The 19204-nt window shown below is 46.1% G+C and overlaps 1 protein-coding gene across 1 annotated transcript in view; it reads right to left on the bottom strand.

The window, feature by feature from the left end:
- Positions 1–19204, bottom strand: part of LOC131260746 (uncharacterized) — a 106590-nt gene that overhangs the window by 28484 nt on the left and 58902 nt on the right. Inside the window, exon 4 of the mRNA XM_058262553.1 lies at positions 6769–6902. Coding sequence (XP_058118536.1) covers positions 6769–6902 — 134 coding nt within the window. The remainder of the gene's footprint in view (positions 1–6768; positions 6903–19204) is intronic.

The raw sequence follows: 19204 nt of genomic DNA, 5'->3' as shown, positions 1-19204 counted from the left end.
CGAGAAAATAGTGCTCACCCATCGACGGCATCCTCAAGGAGTGGGTGAAGTATCTCCGTCCTGGGGCTGCGATTGCCATTTACGAACTTTTGAGGAGCCGAGCTGTCGAAGGTTGATTGGAAGGCAAATGCGGGGACTTTAATAACTTTACAGTTTGTGTTTAGTGCATGTATTTGCCGTAAAGCTCAGGCAATGTTTATTCGTGTGGTTTACCAAGCAAAAACCCATTGCACAAAGCTCGGCGACAAATTTTTGTTGTCAAAACTTTTCTGTTAATTAAGAATGTCGAAATAAATTCATCGACTGGAAAGCAAGAGAAACAAAGCGAGTCTCTTTCCACTACACAGGAAAAAATACTTAAACGAACAATTTGTTCCATTATTGTCATGAAATAGTTGCAATTGTTGTTGGTCGTTTGTTGTCAAGTGCAAACGCATCCGGATCTTTTTGCTCCGTCCTCCGATGACCGGCACTTCGGTTGAGTTGATAAGGAAGTTTAGAGAGTGCACAAGAAAGCCCACTTGAGGCACCCCCTTGAGGGGCGGGGTCCAACCTTATTTATTGCGTCCATTAGGTGACACTGTAATGCAACTCCCAGGAGGCAGTCCTGCACGCCAGGGTGCGCCCGGAACCGCACGACCGGAAGCGATTGAAAATAAATCACAGCATTTCTCCACCGACAGCAGGAGACGAAGGAAGGCAGGACTGCACTGCACCGCAAAGTGACTTTTGCGAGAGGCAAACCGGCGTTTCGTACACTTTCAGTCCTCTGCTTGTAACGCCAACAACTGTACCGAACTTGCTATAATGAGAATTATTGTAACTGCTAACGTTACGCTAAAAAGTATCGCATGAAAGAGGGCACTTACGTCAAAAAACCCACCACAGAGTTAAGTGCCGACAAGAGTAGATAGAAAACAACAGAAAGATTTCAACATCGTGCAAATTGAACGCTTCAGCAAATTTTATCGCTGCATTTCATTTCTGCTTTTGATTTCTACGCTGAACGCATTGTGAGGTATTTCTATGGCATTATTTTATCATCATTTTTACCTTGCTGTATTTCGTTGGCTGTATATCTCAAAAACAAAACGCCAGCGAAGCGTATTGATGGTGATTTTCGCACCAATGAACCTTCTCAATTTTCTTGCTTCAAGTGATAGTATTGAGGTAAATCATAATGATTTTTCAAAGACAATAATTATGGTATTCCTATCATTTTATTTAAGAGGACAAGGAAGATAGGAACGACTTTTCAAAGAAAAAAAGTTCGCTAAAATCGCTACAAATGTTATTAGAAAGTGCTTTTATGTAAATAATAGCGAGTTTGCGATGCTATTTTTGGCATGTTGTAAACAAAATGCTTTTTTTTAATTAAATAGCATAACAACTATTCTAACAAAAACTATGCGATACCTTCTTTGCAATGCACTAAAAATCAAACGACGAGAATTTCTCAAACTGTTTGCGGGGTCTAATCGTTTAAAATTAAGCTTTTCGGAATGCTAACAGCTAGATCAACCCTCCTCGTCGCTCGCGCCATTTCAAAACCCCCGCACATGCTGTTCACTCACCTTTTCCCACCGTTTTTCCCACGCGAGCCCGCGCTTCCCGACCGTTGTGCCAATATTGAACTTTTCAAATTACTTCCGGTCGTTAATTTTCAATTTTGACCTCTAGCCAACGCTAGGTGGCTGGCAGCCACCGGGTTTTCCCGCGCTTCCTTGTGCGGATCACGAAGACCAGCACTCCTAGCGGCCGCTGGAACCGAGCCATTGATCGAGGAAAAAAGTTTGGAAAAACTCGCTCCTAAATCCTAACCCACGAGTGTTTCCACCAACCGTTTTGCAGCGAAATCAGCAATTCCAGCCCGGTAACTCATCGTTGCCGGGGAACGGAGGGCAGGGAATCGAATCAAGAGTGGTTGAGCGGTCGGAAAATGCGCCAGCGTAGTGTGACGAGTGGGAAATGGAAAGCGAGTGTTTTGAGCCTTGCCATTAATATTCCCTCGGGGTTTTATTGAATTTTGTCCAAACAAACGCGCTCCAAAGCGACTGCGGACGAGCGACCCACTGCTCGGTGAATGATCGTCCCTTACCCTCCGCCGTTTCTCTCTCCTTATCCTTGATTGGTAGATCCGTCGTTGTCGCGACCGGGGACACTATGTTGAGGGGAAAATCGCTACTTTCGCATGGAAAGGAAAATCCAACTCGCTCGTCCTGGGGACAAAGTGTTGCTAAAAACTTTACCATCGCTGCATGTGCTAGTTTTTCCGGCCAAAGATTCGACGACCGGGTTCGAGTTCGTTTTTTGTTTCTTCCACATTGCACCGTGATGATTTATCAGTTAACGAGCGAGCGGAAAAGCTCGTGAGCGTTTTCCCCATGTGCCATCCGGCGGAAAGTTCTTCGCTGCAATCTCGGTTCGATTGGTCGGTTCCCTGTCCCATTTCCCTCCCCGTTCCGCCCCAACGGAAACGCCGGAGCCGGTTGAATACATGTCGGATCCATTGCGCCCGGTTTGCCCGGTGGAAAACTCTGGTCCCATCGAACAACGCCACGGTTCGATCGATGCGGCAACCGTGCCAGTCCAAAACTGTGGTGAGAATAAGTTTGAATTTAATTGAAACATATTGAAGCAATTTGATGCACAACCGAACCGAAATCTACACAAACCAACGTCGGCATGGTTAAGGCCCGGAGCCCAACTTTCGCAAACGGAGCGGAAAGTTACGGGCAGCTCGTCCGGCTTTGATTTGAATGCACATGTGCATCGAATGTGTTCGTCTCTGTTTGTTCGATGTGGTTTATGGTTGCGGTAGGGAAGCTTCTAGGTAGTGTACCCTACCTGGGTCTAACATCTACGGCAATTCTGCAAGGTTTGTTAACGTATCGAATGGAGAAACTATACCTGAACGGGGGATATGAGAAAAATACGTTTTCGTTATTAATGCCAAGTACTTAGCAAGAATTGGAAATACCTACAGTTTCAGCCAAAGCAAAACGCTGTGGCAATTTTTGTATTTAAAATATATTTCATAGGATTTATTTTACCGTTTTCAACTATTCGGAATGTCAGCAACCATTGTCAATGATGAATGAAAGTTGAAAAAATGGCGAATTTCTCGAATTGCTGGAAGGTACATTATGTTTTAATGATAATTATTATGGAATGCGATTCAATTCGATATGGTTTTGTACCATAAACGAGCTGCATTATATTTTTCCCACTTACTAATTAATACTGATATCACATCAAATGTAACAATGGGGAATCGTAACTCGCTCGCTTCATGTATTCCTTACGTATCTTTCCGGACAATGACAACGACAATGACGAGGATATACTATCAATCACTCACTGTTTGCATTCGCAAAAACAGTTTAATTATAACATTGTTGTGAAGTGGATTTAAACTTGCTCATTACATATATTTTAATGATATGTCAATCTCTGTTGAAGGTTTGAAGGAAGGCATGTTAGGTTTGAGATCATTCTAACTTCAACGATAATCTTCGCCGTTTAATCTTCGCCGTCGCCGGGCTGATTTCGCTTGATTTAAATACGCACTAAAGCAAAGCTTGACTTTCAATATTTAAACAAGAATGGAATTGTATCAGTGTATAAGGTTTCCGAAGAGCTTTAATTTAGCCGAACATTAATACATAAATGGATTTGTTCATGTTATTTGATTGGAAAACGTTTATTCTAGTCAAATTAGTTACCCCTAAAAGAGGAAAAAGCAAATATACATGGCAAGTATGACGGTAAAATTGTAATTAAAGAAACGTTTTCCGCCTTGGTTTCCTACCTTCAGCAAGCGTCCAACCGCGTCCTGAAGCAACGTTGAGAAAACAATGGTTTAAACAGGTTCAATTATTGGAAACTACTGGAACGCCGTTCCGGGTTACCGGGTTTTTCGTCGATCAAATTAATTTTCTCCAGTCGTTTAAGGGCGAGCCCTAGGAGCGGGCACTATCGGGCTACCGTTTGGTCATGATACGGCCAACTATCGTCGACCACAATCGCAATCCGTGCGCTCGATACGATCCCGCTTCACGGACGGCAGGGAGGGCTGCATTGCAACAATTCCCATTTTCCTGTTAATGACTTTTAATTTACTGCCACAATGTACAAGCCGAAGCGCATCCTACTGCCCAAGCACAAGTGGCCAGCATCAGGAGTCGAAGTAGCTGCCGGTCGCAAGAGCGTCCACTTAGTCCTCGTCCTCGTCGGTCTTTCGGGAAGCTAGCGCCAGGACGATCCACTGCGGACAACCGTACGATAGTCCGCCCGCCTTCGACTCGAGATAGCTAATTAAATTCCGAAATATCCGCTCCGTGTTCCGAACGCTCCGGCATACCGATGCCATTAGCCCCGCCTAACCTCGCCCCGCATCCGTAGTACCTCCCGAGGAAGTGTGAGGGTGCGAAACAAAAACTTCCCGCCTTTCCCGGCTTACGGTGTGGCGGTCGTTGGTTCCACTTCTGGCAGAGAACCCGCACCTCGGGCGTACCTCGTTTCGCTCGTGTTTGTTGACCGGAATGCGGCAACAATAGTGTTCCGTGCGCCGCAGATACCGAAAACGGTTCCGAATGCTGCCGGAGTACGGCCGTATCGCATTGGTTATGAACAATCGGACATTGTGTGACACAGGCACACGCCAAAATCCGGGCTACGCTGTGTGTGGGAGTGCGATTGTCCCAAAGCCTCCGGTGCGCCAGGACAATAGCCTCCAATCTCGCCTCGCACGGGAAAAAAACAACAGCTTCCTGATGTTCTTTCTCCGGGAACGATACCTAAGCGTTCGAGGATGTTTCGGTACGATTTCAGTTTCCGGCTACGAGTCTTTCGATGCACTCATGATGCGCTAATCGTGGGTAACGTTGGTATTATGCCTTTCCCTTCGCGATGTAACTCGATCGCTATCGATGGTGTGAAATTGGAGTCACGCTTTAACGGCTTAATTGGATCCAACCATTGCATCCTGAATGGGATCATATTGAGGGAGACGAGAGGCTTTGGCAGCACAGATCAACTGATTGAAAGTAAAAGTCAAACCATCAACAGTATCTACCCTTGGTCTATTGAGCATACAAAAGCTGAAGTGATGGAGGCGCATGGTCTTTCATGATTCTATCATTAAACATGCCAAAAAACACCTCCTTTATGATTTGCTCCCCAATCAAAAATTGTAATTTAAATTTTGTTGTTATTTTCTAAGATATCAAAGTGATTTCTAATCAAAACTTCAAATTTGTATGTTACATAATGTTAATGTGTTTCTTGAATTTCACAATTAAGTTCCACAATGCAAATCAATTAATTGATAGCTCAAACCTGCTCCTGCTAACGCCCTCCTTAGGCCTAGGGTTCACCGCAAACCAACAGTGCATCGGCAAGACGCGGAACCAAGTGCACCGGTGGAAATGAAAGTGGAAATTCGACAAAGTTTTCCACTTGCGAATGTGAACACTTCTGTCTCGAGCCTGCACAACTTATTCCGGCGATGTGTCGTCGTGCTTTCCAAGCGTCTTGCATCTTGTGCGAGATGTTAACAACAAGCATATGGGGGATCGGGGTAGTGAGGTGGAAATAAATGCTCACCGTTTCGCTTCTTCCACTGAGCCCTTAAAAGCAGCCCGTCCTCGTCTGAAAACAGGCAAGAAACCGGCTAAACTACCGGACCTTCTGCCGGTATGCTTCCGAAAGACATAATTTGCATTGTGCACTTCATTTAATTGTTGTGTAGAATGTGGTGTTTACCCAAGACGGTTAGGGCCATTGAAAGTCCTTCTTCTCAGAAATGGCGACGGAGGAAAGCCATTCTGAGTTTCGTAAAATTTACCTTCCCGACAGAAAATCAGCAAATCTGCGGCAGGAGTTTCGCCAGGGCGATGTTGGTTGGAGATTTTCCTGAAAGTTCTGTAACACTGTGGTCGAGCCGGTGGAAAGTTAATTCGAGCCACTGAAGCCAATAAATGGCTAGCGTAGCACACTTTTGAATAATTACTTTGGCTTCCTTCATTGCATTTGAGTGTTTCCTTGGAGTGCAAGCAAATGTGACGCATTTTTGAGTATGAAATAAATCATATTTACTTGAAACGCGAAATTAACCTGCCGGGGAACAAGATGACAATCAAATAAATAAACTCTAACACAGTTTTAGCTGATTTCGTCAAGAACATCTCTACGCTTATATTCATGGAAACCCCGACATCCCGGAACACATTTTGACTTGCAAATCTATGCCGTGCATAAACATCTTGCCGAGAACTGTTCTCAGACGAAAACGCTAGCCTTTTTCGCTTTCGTTCCGTAAGCCACCTTTCGAGCCCCATCACTCACCGACTGGCGTATTTTAATTAAACGGGACACACGATTGTGCTCACTCCATCAAGCCGTCACCAAATGGCAAAACTCTATTCCGAAACACCTTCGCCTTCCCGGAATGGAAACAGGGTGTTTCGCGGTGCCAAATGAACTGAACGCTGCCGAAACGCATTTCCAACCGAACGGTGCCGAAACCAAACCAGCTGACCTTTTTCGGCATTGCAGTTGCAAGCGCTGTCGTGAAATCGCAGCGCAACAAACCCGCTGAAACCCCGATTTTTAGAACTAATTGTTTTGCAAATGAAACTAACCAGCAGCTAGGGCCGGGCGGATGTCGAAAAGTCAAACTTTTATTAAAATTAAACTTATTCCCTCCCCCTTCTTTCGCTCCATTAGAATCCGCGACCACAGGACTGAATGCAAGCCCGTACTTACCACCATGTTGTTCAGCGTCAGCGTCAGGTCCGCCTTCGGTCTCGACGGTTCCGAGGTGCAGTTCGCCCGTAGGACATCTCCCGGCTCGTAGCGTGTATGTTCCGTCCACAGCGTGGGGCCCTTGTCGGGCAGTTCTGGAAATTAATTAAACACAAATTTGAAAGTTAGATTCGGAAGCAAAATTATGCCACGACGCATCAATGCATTTTAGAGGCATTCTAAACTGGTGAATATAAAATAAAATGCCAAACCCCTGTCTAAATGGTCTCAGTCTGGCCAAGGTGAGTATTTTTCCGAAATAACAGGCTCGTCATAAATATCCCTCATGATGTTGTACTCCATAGAAAAGGATGTGTTGTTCTCCGTCCGGAGCAACATCTTCATTCTTCGCTTAGTTCTTTTGGAAAAAATTTCAAACTCTGACAAGAATCAGTAAACTGCGTACGGCATATTTGAGCACCTTCAGCCACTTCCTTTCACCATGACAGGAGATTTGTTTCTCCGAACACCGGAACGCACATACACACATGACCGTGCTAGCGACCGGCTTGTAGGGCTTTTTGCGACCGAGACATCCTACGGTGGACGGATAGGATAGGGGAAAAGTTTCTACCGAATTATGAATAATTGAGTGAGTTTGCTCGTAAAATCATCCACCTCCGGGGGCGGAAAAGTCGCATCAACCGGCCGAACCCCATCCTGCCCGCCGGGAAAGTTGGTCCGTCGGTTTCGGGGAAAATTTGATTTCCACCCGCTGTGGTGAGCGATGTGTGTGTTTGTGTATGTGTGCGTTCCATTTTCTAACGATGCTGGCTGGTTTTGTTACCTTTTTTTTCAAATATCGTTAGGTAATTTACAAAATTTTATGAAACACTGGTAACGACGACCAACATGAGGCGTGTCCTGTAATTTAGTTCACCAATGAAGAATCCGTCAGAAACATACCCATCATCAACTCACCACCGAGCGTCTTTTTGATCATGAAATGCAACGCTCATGAACGGGTTTCAATTCACACTGCACACAGCGACATAAAGCAGGGAGAGAATCGGAGAGAAAGGGAAATGAAACGCGTTCCCCGCACGTTTCGAGCATATTTTTCCCGGCAAACCAAACTTCCACGCTGAAAGAAAAATCTTGAACTTGAGCGATGTTGTAAAACATCGGACCCTTAACTACCGCCAACAGAGATGATGCACGCCAAAGTTCGAGCGCCCACTTTTGCCCTCTAATGTTGCACGTCACAGCCGCCTCTCCCACCCATTCAACAGCCTCTTGAAAGCCCCTAGTTAAGTGGGCGATATGCTATCGTTAGAGCCGTCCTTTTTGCATCACTTAAAACCACTAGCCGGCGTTTTTTTCCTCATCCCAACGTGGCGTGAAGGGCAGCTTCAAGGTTCAAGTGGTTCGCTCCTGCCACGCTCGGCCAACCCAAGTTACACAGTCCGGTAGCGAGAGGAAAATGAAAATCGTTTTCACAAGGCGAGGGCAGGGTTGAAGTGTGATAGGAAAAAGGGTAAAAAAGGGGAAAAAATCGCCCACCCCTTGGGAGAGCGTTAGAAAATGGATCTCTACGACAAACTAACTGCACACTTCGATCGGTCGACCACCGGCCGACACACCGATGACACCGACAAATGCGACAAGCCGAACGACACCAGAAGTCGACGATGGGAGGGGTGGAGTTTTTGAGGGAAACACCCACCCCGAGAGGTCCTTTAAATAATGGTCCCCCTAATTGACCTTTAAATGAAATCATGTGAATAATGTTGTGTGGTTTTGCAACGACCCCGGAGCATCCCGGAAGGACCTTGCCATTTCCCTGCCCTGCTGCTGGTTTTTCTCCACCCTCCAGGTCGTCGTCGGGAAATGGAAAGTCGAACGAAACGGTCGATCGATACCTTCGACCGATGATGCCGGGGATGAATTTCGGTCGCTGGCCAGCACTCTTCGCAGCGTCGCAAAGCGTTCTAACTTAATGACCGCTTTCGAGACATTAAAACGATGTGGTTTGTGCGGTTTCACGAACGAAGACAGTTCTAGGCAAGTAAGTTCTCCTGGGAGAGCTTTTTTCGTTGGTCCATTTTGTGCCTCAATTTGTTTCAGTAGCTTTTTAACTTAGTAAAGTTTTCCCTCCGGGTGGGGGAAGCTAATGGGAAAAAGAGTTGTGATGACGAAAAAGTTTGTGATGAAGTGTACTTTGTCGCTGGAATCTTGGAAATATTAAAATGGAGAAATGGATTAATCGACTTCTTGGTATTTCATGGTACGTTTTTGATTTTCTATTTCTTCCAAAAGTACTACAAACAGATTAAAGACTGACTTCCTTAAATTCAAAGGCCTATTTCTTCTTGAGCTTGGCATCGGTTAACTTTCCACAACTTCGGCGGCACAAACACCAGCAGCGTGCCCGCCGACCACATGTCATTAATGAGCCTGCCCGTGGTTCACTTTCACTTCGGATCCAAGTTCGCCCGACTCCGGAAGCTGCACTCCGGATGCCATTCCCCAGAGCACCCGCCGGAATGGAATGGGTTGAGGAGATAAATGGTGCTCGCTAATCCCACTCGAAGCCGTCGTCAGGGAGGAGCTAGCGGGGAAGCGAGAGGCTGGTTCGGAAATGGTTCGCAAAGAGGAGAGCCATCACGCAAAAGGGCACGACCGAGCCGTCGTAGACGTTGGGCTTGGAAGATGGATGGATATCTCATATTCCATTAAATCATGATCTAATTCTAATAGATGGCTCATCAATCTTGGGCCGACGCTTGCGAACGTGACTCGGCTGAAGAGCAACAGACATTCGAGATGGAGAAACTGTCCTCGTATGTGGGTATGTGTGTGTGGAGGGGATGAGAAAGACCACATAGTAAACTAGCTATATTTTAAGCAAAGCATGCAGGGAAGGAGAGCAAGTCTAATGTGCTCCTCCGAGGACAGTGGCTTTTAATTGGCAGTCTCGGAGCATTAGCTGGTCCGAAGACAAGGCAAACGAGTTACTTTCCGGGAAAAAGCCGAAACATCAGATTCCAATTGAAATATCTACTGTTTCGATTGATTTATGGTACCCTTTACTTCGTTGAAAAGAGGAAGGTTTTCCATTAGAACTATTCTTTTATATTAATGCTTGCATTGAAACGTCACAGGGATATTCCTAATATCCTTAAACAACATTCTGTAAATAGACAATAAGAAGATATAAAAAAAACTAGTCTATTTTTATATGCTCATAGTTTAGATCTTACTGCCAAAAATAACAAGCATCACATCAAGCAGCTTTTCCCCCATCCCAATTTCCATGTACTTAAGATCTTAAAGAAAACGAAATATTTTCAACACAACCCAACGAACCGAACACAAACATTGGCGTAGCGTGGTTTTGTATTCACTCTCGAGGGATATAAATAAATACCCCGAAAATAAGCACTCTATTGAAAGTGGCCCCCGGTGGCGAATCGTCTTTCAGCGTTTGGCGACAAGTGACCGGACGGAGAAAAGGCGGATACCAAAGCCCGAGGCCGCGGGAATGCGATATCGATTTCGGAGTGTCTTCCGAGATTCGAAAAGTGCCATCGACACTTAATAAGAGTCGGTCCGCGTATGACGCAGCTGGCCGCCGCCACCGGAATGTGGCCAGCAGTAAATAAAAGTGTGAGCTCGTCCAGTTTGTGGATGGGGGGAAAGCGAGGAGCGGCGATGGAAAATCAGGGTCTAATAAGAGAGTGGATTTTTCGATTTTTATTGCACCCTCGTTGGAATTTTCCGAGCGACCCCATTCCGGCGTCGACGGTTCTCGCGGTTCAGCTGCTTGTCGATGTCCCTACTCGAGAGCGACATCCGGTCAAACCGAGACCGAAGCGCGTTAGTCTTTCTTTGGACATATTTACGCGCCACCCGGCCGCCCGGACACCTCAACCTTGTGTTCTCTCCGTGAGGGACAAACCATTTGTTGGCATTTTCGTACCGAATGCAGCGTCCACATACACTTCCTACATTGGAATTCCAATCGCATTCCGTTGCATCGTATCGGAGTCGCAGGGGGAATAACAAGCTGCGCTAGGGGAATCAAAGAAAAGTGTCAACGTGCAGAAAGAAAAGCCAGCTTCTTGGCGGAGAAGAATTGAGAACGTATCTCTACACAACTGAATCAAGCTGTGTAGCAACAGCTTCGCGTTCGATGAAACGATATTTCCACTAAAGAATTGATTTAAATCGCAATCATTTCAACATTTTCACGTTTCTCTACGCTGTTTATGTTTTTCTACGAACGTAATTCGAGATGATTTTGCTTTAGATCATGTTGTTAGAAGCATCGTGATAATAATAAACCATTCGTGTATTGAAATGATTCTTCGAACTCAGTATTTCAAATTTATTTCACTTGCATGTGTTCTGAGTATTGAACATCAAAGAACTAAACAATAAACTCTCAGCAAACAATTATCATTCGTCCAATTATGTGAAGCATGCCTATCTTACGATACGCGATGGGAAAAGGAATTATATTTTTCCTATAAAGTACATTCCGTTCAATCAATTGCATCAAAGATAAAGCATTACAAACGTAGAAATAATAATGCTTCTACCAAAGCGGTCTATTGATGGTGAAAATATGTAATTTTTTTTAATCGTAATAGAACAAATCAAAGCGGGGCGGGGACTAACAAACATCCAAAGTTAAGCAACAAAACCAATGAAGATCGGATGCCTCATCTAGAAGGCAGCTTCATTCGCCAGTTTCCCTGGGAAACCGTTACATTGACAGCAGGCGACAAATGGAGATTACGTTGCTATTTCGGAGATTGATTTATTGGTTCACATTGTCGAGCGGCCGCAGCGGCGTTCGGGGGCTCGGTGGCGTTCTCCGCATATTTGTGTTCCCCGCTCCACTCCCCCCTGTCCAAACAGCGACATCCCCCAGGGTGGGGTGGATCGGAAAACGGAAGAAAACCCACCAAACTCAGATGTGAACCGTGGTTAATGAAGCTGGATATTGAAAGCCAGCGAACCGTGACCGGGCAAAGAGGATTACCCGGGGACACACACTGTTGCTGGCTTCCATGTGGTTGCGGTTGACGGTACTTCCTTCCGTTCGCTTCGACACGTGGCCCATTTTAATATTCGACGCGCTTCAGTTCGAGATCGGTTCCGTTTTTCATACTTCAAGCTTCCCTCCAGAATCGATAACGCCCCGGTAGGAATGAAAGCGGGCACTCTGTTCTTTTCACTTGGTTTGAATAAATTTCATCATCTCCTACATCTCCTTTGTTGCCTTTTGTATGCATTTGTAAGCCGCAACTAATGCGCATTTACCAAAAGTTTCCCAATTTTTGCAACGAAGCGCATGCTGCAAATGGGAAGGTTTTCAACCGTCATCCCTACAAAAAGACCTCCAATGAAACACGATTGGCAAAGTGTGTGCATTAGAGCACAGGAAAATTGTGGTCCCCATGGAAAGTTTCCTACCGATACCTGACGATTGAACCACAGCGATATCGATGTGACCGTGGAGCTCACCTGACCACCATTGAAAAGTCTTTGAAAAAAGTCACCTTTTAGACGTTCATCGACACTTTCGACACAAACTAAACACACCACAGTGTGACGAACCATACCGTCCCTTAATCTTTTTTCTAGGTGTGTTTTCACAGCAACTAAAAAAACACAGAGGATGGATAGTATCCTAGGGAAAGAGTAAATATTTGATCGTCTCCTTCTTTCCTGAGTATGGCTCCTGTAATACCAAGGATAAGTGATTCCCAAACCCCAAAAGGCTCCATTCACTGCTATCAGTCAGGGCACAGGAATGGTGAATCGTGCACGTCCTTGCCCAAACCCGACCCATGAGAACAAATCAGATTCTGCAGCGACCGAAGAGCACGTCTGTCAATTGCTGCCGAAGGAAAACGGGGAGAAAACCGAATCTGTTGCCGATGATGGCATCAATAAAAGTAATCATCGTCGCACAATGACACCGTTCCGTCTGATTGCATCGGGTGACCTACGGAAACCAGAACTCCTCTGTGTGCGTGTGTAACTTTTTGCATGTGTGCTGACCTACGCCGTGACCTTCCGAGCAATGGCAGTACCAGGTCCTGTCATGCATCCTTCTAGCTCCATGTAGAGTACCAACCGAAGCTTCATGATGCTCCCTTTGAGGCTCGGATCGATTTCATTCACTTTCACCACAACGCACACTTGCACTCGCATACACACACCCTCTGTTATCTGACACGAGGCAGTGCACTGGACGTGTTAATTTTTCAACCAGTTTTTGCTAGAAACTTCCCTTTGGTTCCAACGAATATCACCGGGGCACACTCAATCGAAACTGCGCGGTGTGTTGGTATATATTTGAGCAGAAATGCATTGTTAGAGAAGTGTTTGTGAGATAAACAAATATTCGCATGTTACAACAACAGTTTTCGCATATTTTTCGCATGTTACAACAACAGTTTTTCATGTGTTTTATTAAAAACTTCATTGATACACCCTTTATTGATACTAACGACAGTGTAACTGTGTTTTGTACAGTAAAATAGTTTGAAACAATACTCATACAAATGCTAAATGTTGCAGATTTAAATCAATAGACAAATTTCCCTGGAGGCGTTCCATAATTTGTCTTCAAGTACGAAAGCCGGAGTGATCTCTTTTAAATGCTTTGATTGTGTGCCACGAGTGTCAATCTTAAAATGGCAACAAAAAACAAAACAAACGTACTTTAAAGTTCCCCAACACATCGTCGAGCATCGAGATGATTGTACTTGCCTGCCATCGAATCAAATGGGAACGCATTCCGCGGCAGACCAATTTGAACACACATTTGAATGCTCGGAATAATTACAATTTCCTTACGCATTTATGCTAAGAAGATTACGATCTTCATATCTATTGCTTTCTTGCCCGCACCCTCGGACCGATGCTTTCCACCTCACAACAAACAACGTTCACAACAAATTGATAGCATAAAATTTTATGCTTCCTACGCGCGCCCATCGGTTGCGGGTGGCAAAAGGAGTGGGGTTAACGTGCGTGGCGTGCAGCAACGAGGAAAAAAATAACACAATAATAATAAACATATATTAACAATGCCGACAATGGTGCGGAGCGAGGTCGACCCGGCACGGTGAAATCGCATCGATGTTGAATAATAAATGAAATTCCTGCCATCATGCATCGCCCGCCGTGAAGTCAGTGGGGTGGGTAGTGAAAGAGGGAAAAAAACGAATGCCAGCGCTTACATCAAAACCACTTACAATAAGCAATAATATCTGTAATATATTTTGCTTCCGCGCACGTAGCCCTCGAACGAAGAAGAAAAAAATGCTTCACTCACACTACCATGGTCCCTGTGTGGTTCTACAGTCAACGGTTTGGCCACTGACATAACTTTACATTCCAGATCGTCATCATCTTCCGCAAGGGCAACGGCAGGAAGTCGGGTGGCACGGCCCCCTCAGGTAGGTTTTCCCGAACGTTTTTTTTTTATTCAAGAGCAGCAAACATTATGCTTTTCCCCTTGGCACCCACAAAATCAACGTTTAGCGGTAACAGCTTTGCCCCGGATTCACGCGAATGGAAAACCCACCCCACGGCTGAAGCTTCATTTTTCACCCCTCGGGAGGTTTGGTGCGGTTAGGTGCGTGCCAGCGACGATTCCACGAAACGGTTTCGGGAGCGCAACTCATCAACATTCATACGCTCTGGAGCACATTTTTCAGCAACAAATATTATCGTTACGAGGAGGACCTCCTCGTGCCATGGCGTGCTCCTTCGCCATCCGGGGTTCCGTTCCAGCATTTTCCACGTAAAAATTCATTCAACCGTTCGCTTCGCCTTACGGCTGCGATCTACGTCCAGCCGATCCGGAGGGGTGGGTCGGAAGCGGCGAAGTCAAAATCGTTTTCCTTCCCTGGCGACACACTTTGCTTGCCAGGTGCACGGCAGGCCGGAGCCCGGCCACGTACGGGAAGGAAAAGTGATTGAACATTGTTATTTGAAAGCAACCGACAACAACGCTACGAAAGCAATGACAGTACAAACAATCTGACGATCCGTAAAGGCCATCAAGCCAACAAAAAAAGCGGAATCTACGTTATGCGTGCGATGTACCAGGCTTGAGGACACATATTTTCCTTCTGTGGAAATATTAATAATTTTTTGAATTCCTGCTGTGCTATGCAAGATTAAGACCATTCGATAAAGGAGAAACGTATTCTCAATCTTTACTTGATAAGTGAAGGAAACAAACATAATCTACCTGATATTGATGATACCTTGTGCACGACTATAAGCTAAAGGATTTGTTGCTAGTTGTTCGAAGAATCGAGAAAATTAGGTTGAATTTCGCATCCTCAAACTCCAAACAGCCTGCCCCACTTGAAAAGTGTTATCCCTATAATCCCTCACTAAAGCTTGCTCTCCCCCTTTGGCTGACGAATCTATTGAAGCAAATGGAAGACCACATCACGATCGATTCCGCGAACCTGGCTAAACGAGAGGTACCACTGTCACTGTTACCATCAGACGAGCTAATGTGTGAAGATTCGGGACGTGCTTAAACGCTAATGAACGACTGAACTCGTCACAACCTGCGTCAACCGGAGCTCGTTAGCTCCGGCGAACGTTCCATTTGTATCGAAAAAACCTTTGAAGACCTTTGAAACAGTTTCCCCGCAACGATTGAATCATTTTCTTCGTGTTTCGGTTTGGTTTCAAGTCGTCCTCTAATCGGGCGGGAAACTTTTCGAGCCGCACCTTAAATGTCTTAAGTCATTTGAAGTCAAATGGAAAAACAGCTTTCGACAGAAATGACGCGAATGTAAGTTGTATTAGGAAACCATGAGGGGAAATTTGTGTTTTGGAGAGTGGAAAATTTTATAAAACTCCTTTGGTTGTTTACCAGGAATTGGAGAAACCATTGACACCATTAAAAACTGTCAACTACTTAAACTTCAAGCAAGACAAATAAAATGAGGAAGCTTATCCCAACAATATATCACGATGTTTTTCGAGAAAACGCTATCAGCTATTCAAACAACGACCCGTCTCCGCTCACACTTTCCAACCTTCACTTTCTGACAATCGTTTCAATTTTCCTTTTTTCCTCAAATCACCCTCGACAACCCCCGCGGCTCGCGCTGTGAACAATGGTAAATTTTCCCGAAGGTGACGATGATGTGTGGCACTAAGCAGCAGATGTCAAAATAACAATGGCACTCCGTCCAATTTTCCGTCACCTTCGGGCGCTCCTCAGCAGACGGAGCCAGACGATCCCATTTGCCCAGAATAAGCTGGATGATGGTCGCGTTCGAGGCGTTCCACTCCGCAAGAAGCTACATCTTTTGTCAGGCAAGCGTTGGTAAGCGCTGGCACATTCTTCTCGGGGTTTTTCCCGGGCGCTGCCGAAGGTCGTTACATACCGATAAGCGGTGCCGAAACCGTTGCAGTAACGCTTTGTGTTTTTCATGTGTGGAACTTGCGCTTTGTTTATGGTCTTGAAGGATTTACACTTTCGCACACGTTAGACATATCGCGTGTCGATGTGGTTTTCTTCTGTTCTCCTATTGCAATTATGCACACACGTTTTTGCTCGCGATGGCTTACACGATGGCGCTCTTGCGACGGTTGTCATTACCATCGTGGAACCGCTGTAAGTTACGAGAGCCATTGACGGCGTTCTAACGACAATGGGTGACAGGATGAGCACGAAAGCTTTGAGCGCCTCAGAGCGTTGTCATAAAGCTGGAGTATCAGCGAGCGCCAGGGATTGGAGCATTTTGTTTGTGGCCTGCCGCAAAACTTCACCCAATAACGTTCCGATTGAGATGGAGATGGAAAAGTTTTCACAACCACTTTGAATGGGCCGCTTAGATGGAACTGGAAAATCGACCCCGCACTCGTCACGTTTGTCGTTGATTCGTGTCTGTGTGTTTCGTCATGATTTTCGGCATTGTTCGGGATGACATTAATTGTTACGCCGCTTCGCTTGAGGGTGCCTCGAAGGCATAACGGCGTCAGCGCCTTCAATCCTGCGGTACAAGCACCCGCCGGGGTGCAAACAGTGCAATAGTTTCATTTACTTAGCCATCCGCTTTCCTGGCAACCAATATTTGCCGAACGTCGGCGGATGATGTGGGAAGCGCTTCATATCACTCGGTGGCCACATTTGAAACCTCGTTCGAAACCGGAAGATTAGCGCTGGGTGGAGATGCTAGGCACAGCACTTTCAGCAAACAACGCAGATTGCGGGATGATTTTCGATGAAAATCGATCGCTGTATTTAATGAGAGCAAATAACTTCGTTTAGTAGAAAGGCACATTCCTTCGATGATTCAATCAAAAGTAGAGCTACGAAATTTGGACTGAAGCAAACAATCATATTGCTAACGGGGTTTCAAAACAAGTAAATAAATTTAATTTGCTTTATTCCTTAGTATGTCGGTCGGAAAACAGCAAACAGCTCGTACCAGCACCGGCGATAACGTACCAATTACAACAGCAATTCCCGTGTTTTGTCTCCAATTAATTAAATTGGCGTACGTTCAGGTGGAAACAAATTATCGAAGCAATTTTCCGCCCAAACTTGTTGATTGCGTTTGTGACGGCAGTCATCGCCGCAGGCTTAGCGCCTTTTCCCTTGCCTTTTCCGCCCGCCGGCACCCGCTGGGCATAAATTGTCGTCACTCATGGCGGCCGACAAGGAAGCAACTTTCCCGGATGCCCCTTGGCGCTTCAAAAGATCCTTCCCATGTGAGGTGGAAAACTATACCGATTCACGATGCGGCCGGGCGGTGTTGGAAAAGGGCAAGAGCACATAAAGTTGCCTGTCCCGTTGTGTTCCTCCATGTCCCCACCGAGCAGACTGTGGAAACTAGATTTCACACTCCCCCACCTCACCCGCCCCCGTGCCACTTCCGGCGCTCAGAATGTATCCGTCGTTTGAGGCGAGCTAATTTCCATATTAAATAAATTTACCTTCGTCTAGCCGGGAGGGGTTCGAAAGTTCAAAATCAACCTAACGTTTGCCAGTTTGGGAGAGGGCAAGGGGTGAAAGAAAAGCCTCAACGAGCGTGCATAACTCTTTAACACCTGTATGAGGCCGGTTTTCTCGCGACTGAGAGCGTCGGAAACGGGAAACTTCGGCTGAGAAGACGTTGGCGGCCAAGGAATGGTAAGGGTAGAGAATGTTCTGAGGGGTGGGAAGTGGGGGGGGGGGAAGATTTTCCTCATCTTACCTGTGAGATTAATTCAAGCATGCAAAACACTCCCCTCCCCTCCCCATCGAATGTGGCCCGCGGGAAACACACCCACACTAACAAGTCGCTCCTGGTGCTGTCAAACATTAACATAAGCTTTATCAAACCGCTCCACCGGGCGGGGCAGCGGTTCGGTAAGCGCGGGTGAGAACATGTTAAGCCCCACACCGACGTACGCAGACGTGTGTTGGTGGCGCGCTTGATTGCACCAATGTTTACGTTTGCCGAAGCTTATCCTAAAACAAACCCCCCCCCCCCCCCCCCCCAAGGATAGTTTGGCGGCGGGCGACGGCGGTGCAAGTGGTCGGCCATAAATCGTCCGAGAATTTATGGACGCCCCTAAAGCGCCCCGGGGCGATTCCCCCCCTCATCGCCGCTTGCGATGCTAATCTGCTTGTAGCTACTTTTGCGTGTGATTGAAAAATCACAGACACCCTCGAGGGGCGAAGGGAGGGATTTATTGACTAGCAATGCGATTTGCTCGATCGTTCCAAGAGGATCACTTTGCCACTTTAAGGATTAGCTTTGGTTTGCTGGTGTGAGCGGGCGAAGAAAAACCGAGAACCGCTATCATCATGCTTTTGAGAAACTAGAGACTCCAATACTGCCAAATCATGTTCGCAGCGAGGAGTAGCATATAATACGGTGCCACAATTGATATTCCTTATTCGTACGAACAACCTTGACGAACACACTAAACCAAGCGCAATACAATTAATTCGCTTGTCATACTACTTGAATCAATACTCTTCACTTCAACAAACAAGTAATTTTCCCACGACTTGCTTTGTCTCGAGTACGCTTTAGCTAAGGTCAGAACAAGCTCACGCTCAACCAAGGCCACTCTTATTACGTATGCACAAAACCGACTCGGTTCTGCGACGACCTGCAAATCCGCGGGGCAATTGCATGGAACGGTACCCGGGCGGGGTTTTCCCAACGGTGGAACGAAGACAAAGTACCCTCTAAATGGCCGAAGACAAACAATGGCCAACAGCGGACCGGCGAGGGGATCGATAATGAAGGCCACGAAAGCGACCGGGAAGGGAAGTGTCATTAGTTGGCTGTCTAGTGAAATCAGTGTTTCTTCCGGCCGCATGCGACGAAGGTAAACCCTCGGGGTCAGATAAGCCCGGTTGCATACCGAAGGCGGAGGCCCAAGAATGGCGCCCTTTCTA

The sequence above is a fragment of the Anopheles coustani genome, chromosome 3 (genome assembly GCF_943734705.1).
Source record: "Anopheles coustani chromosome 3, idAnoCousDA_361_x.2, whole genome shotgun sequence".
NCBI classification, from domain to species: Eukaryota; Metazoa; Arthropoda; class Insecta; order Diptera; family Culicidae; genus Anopheles; species Anopheles coustani.
This window is presented reverse-complemented; position numbering and strand designations above follow the sequence as displayed.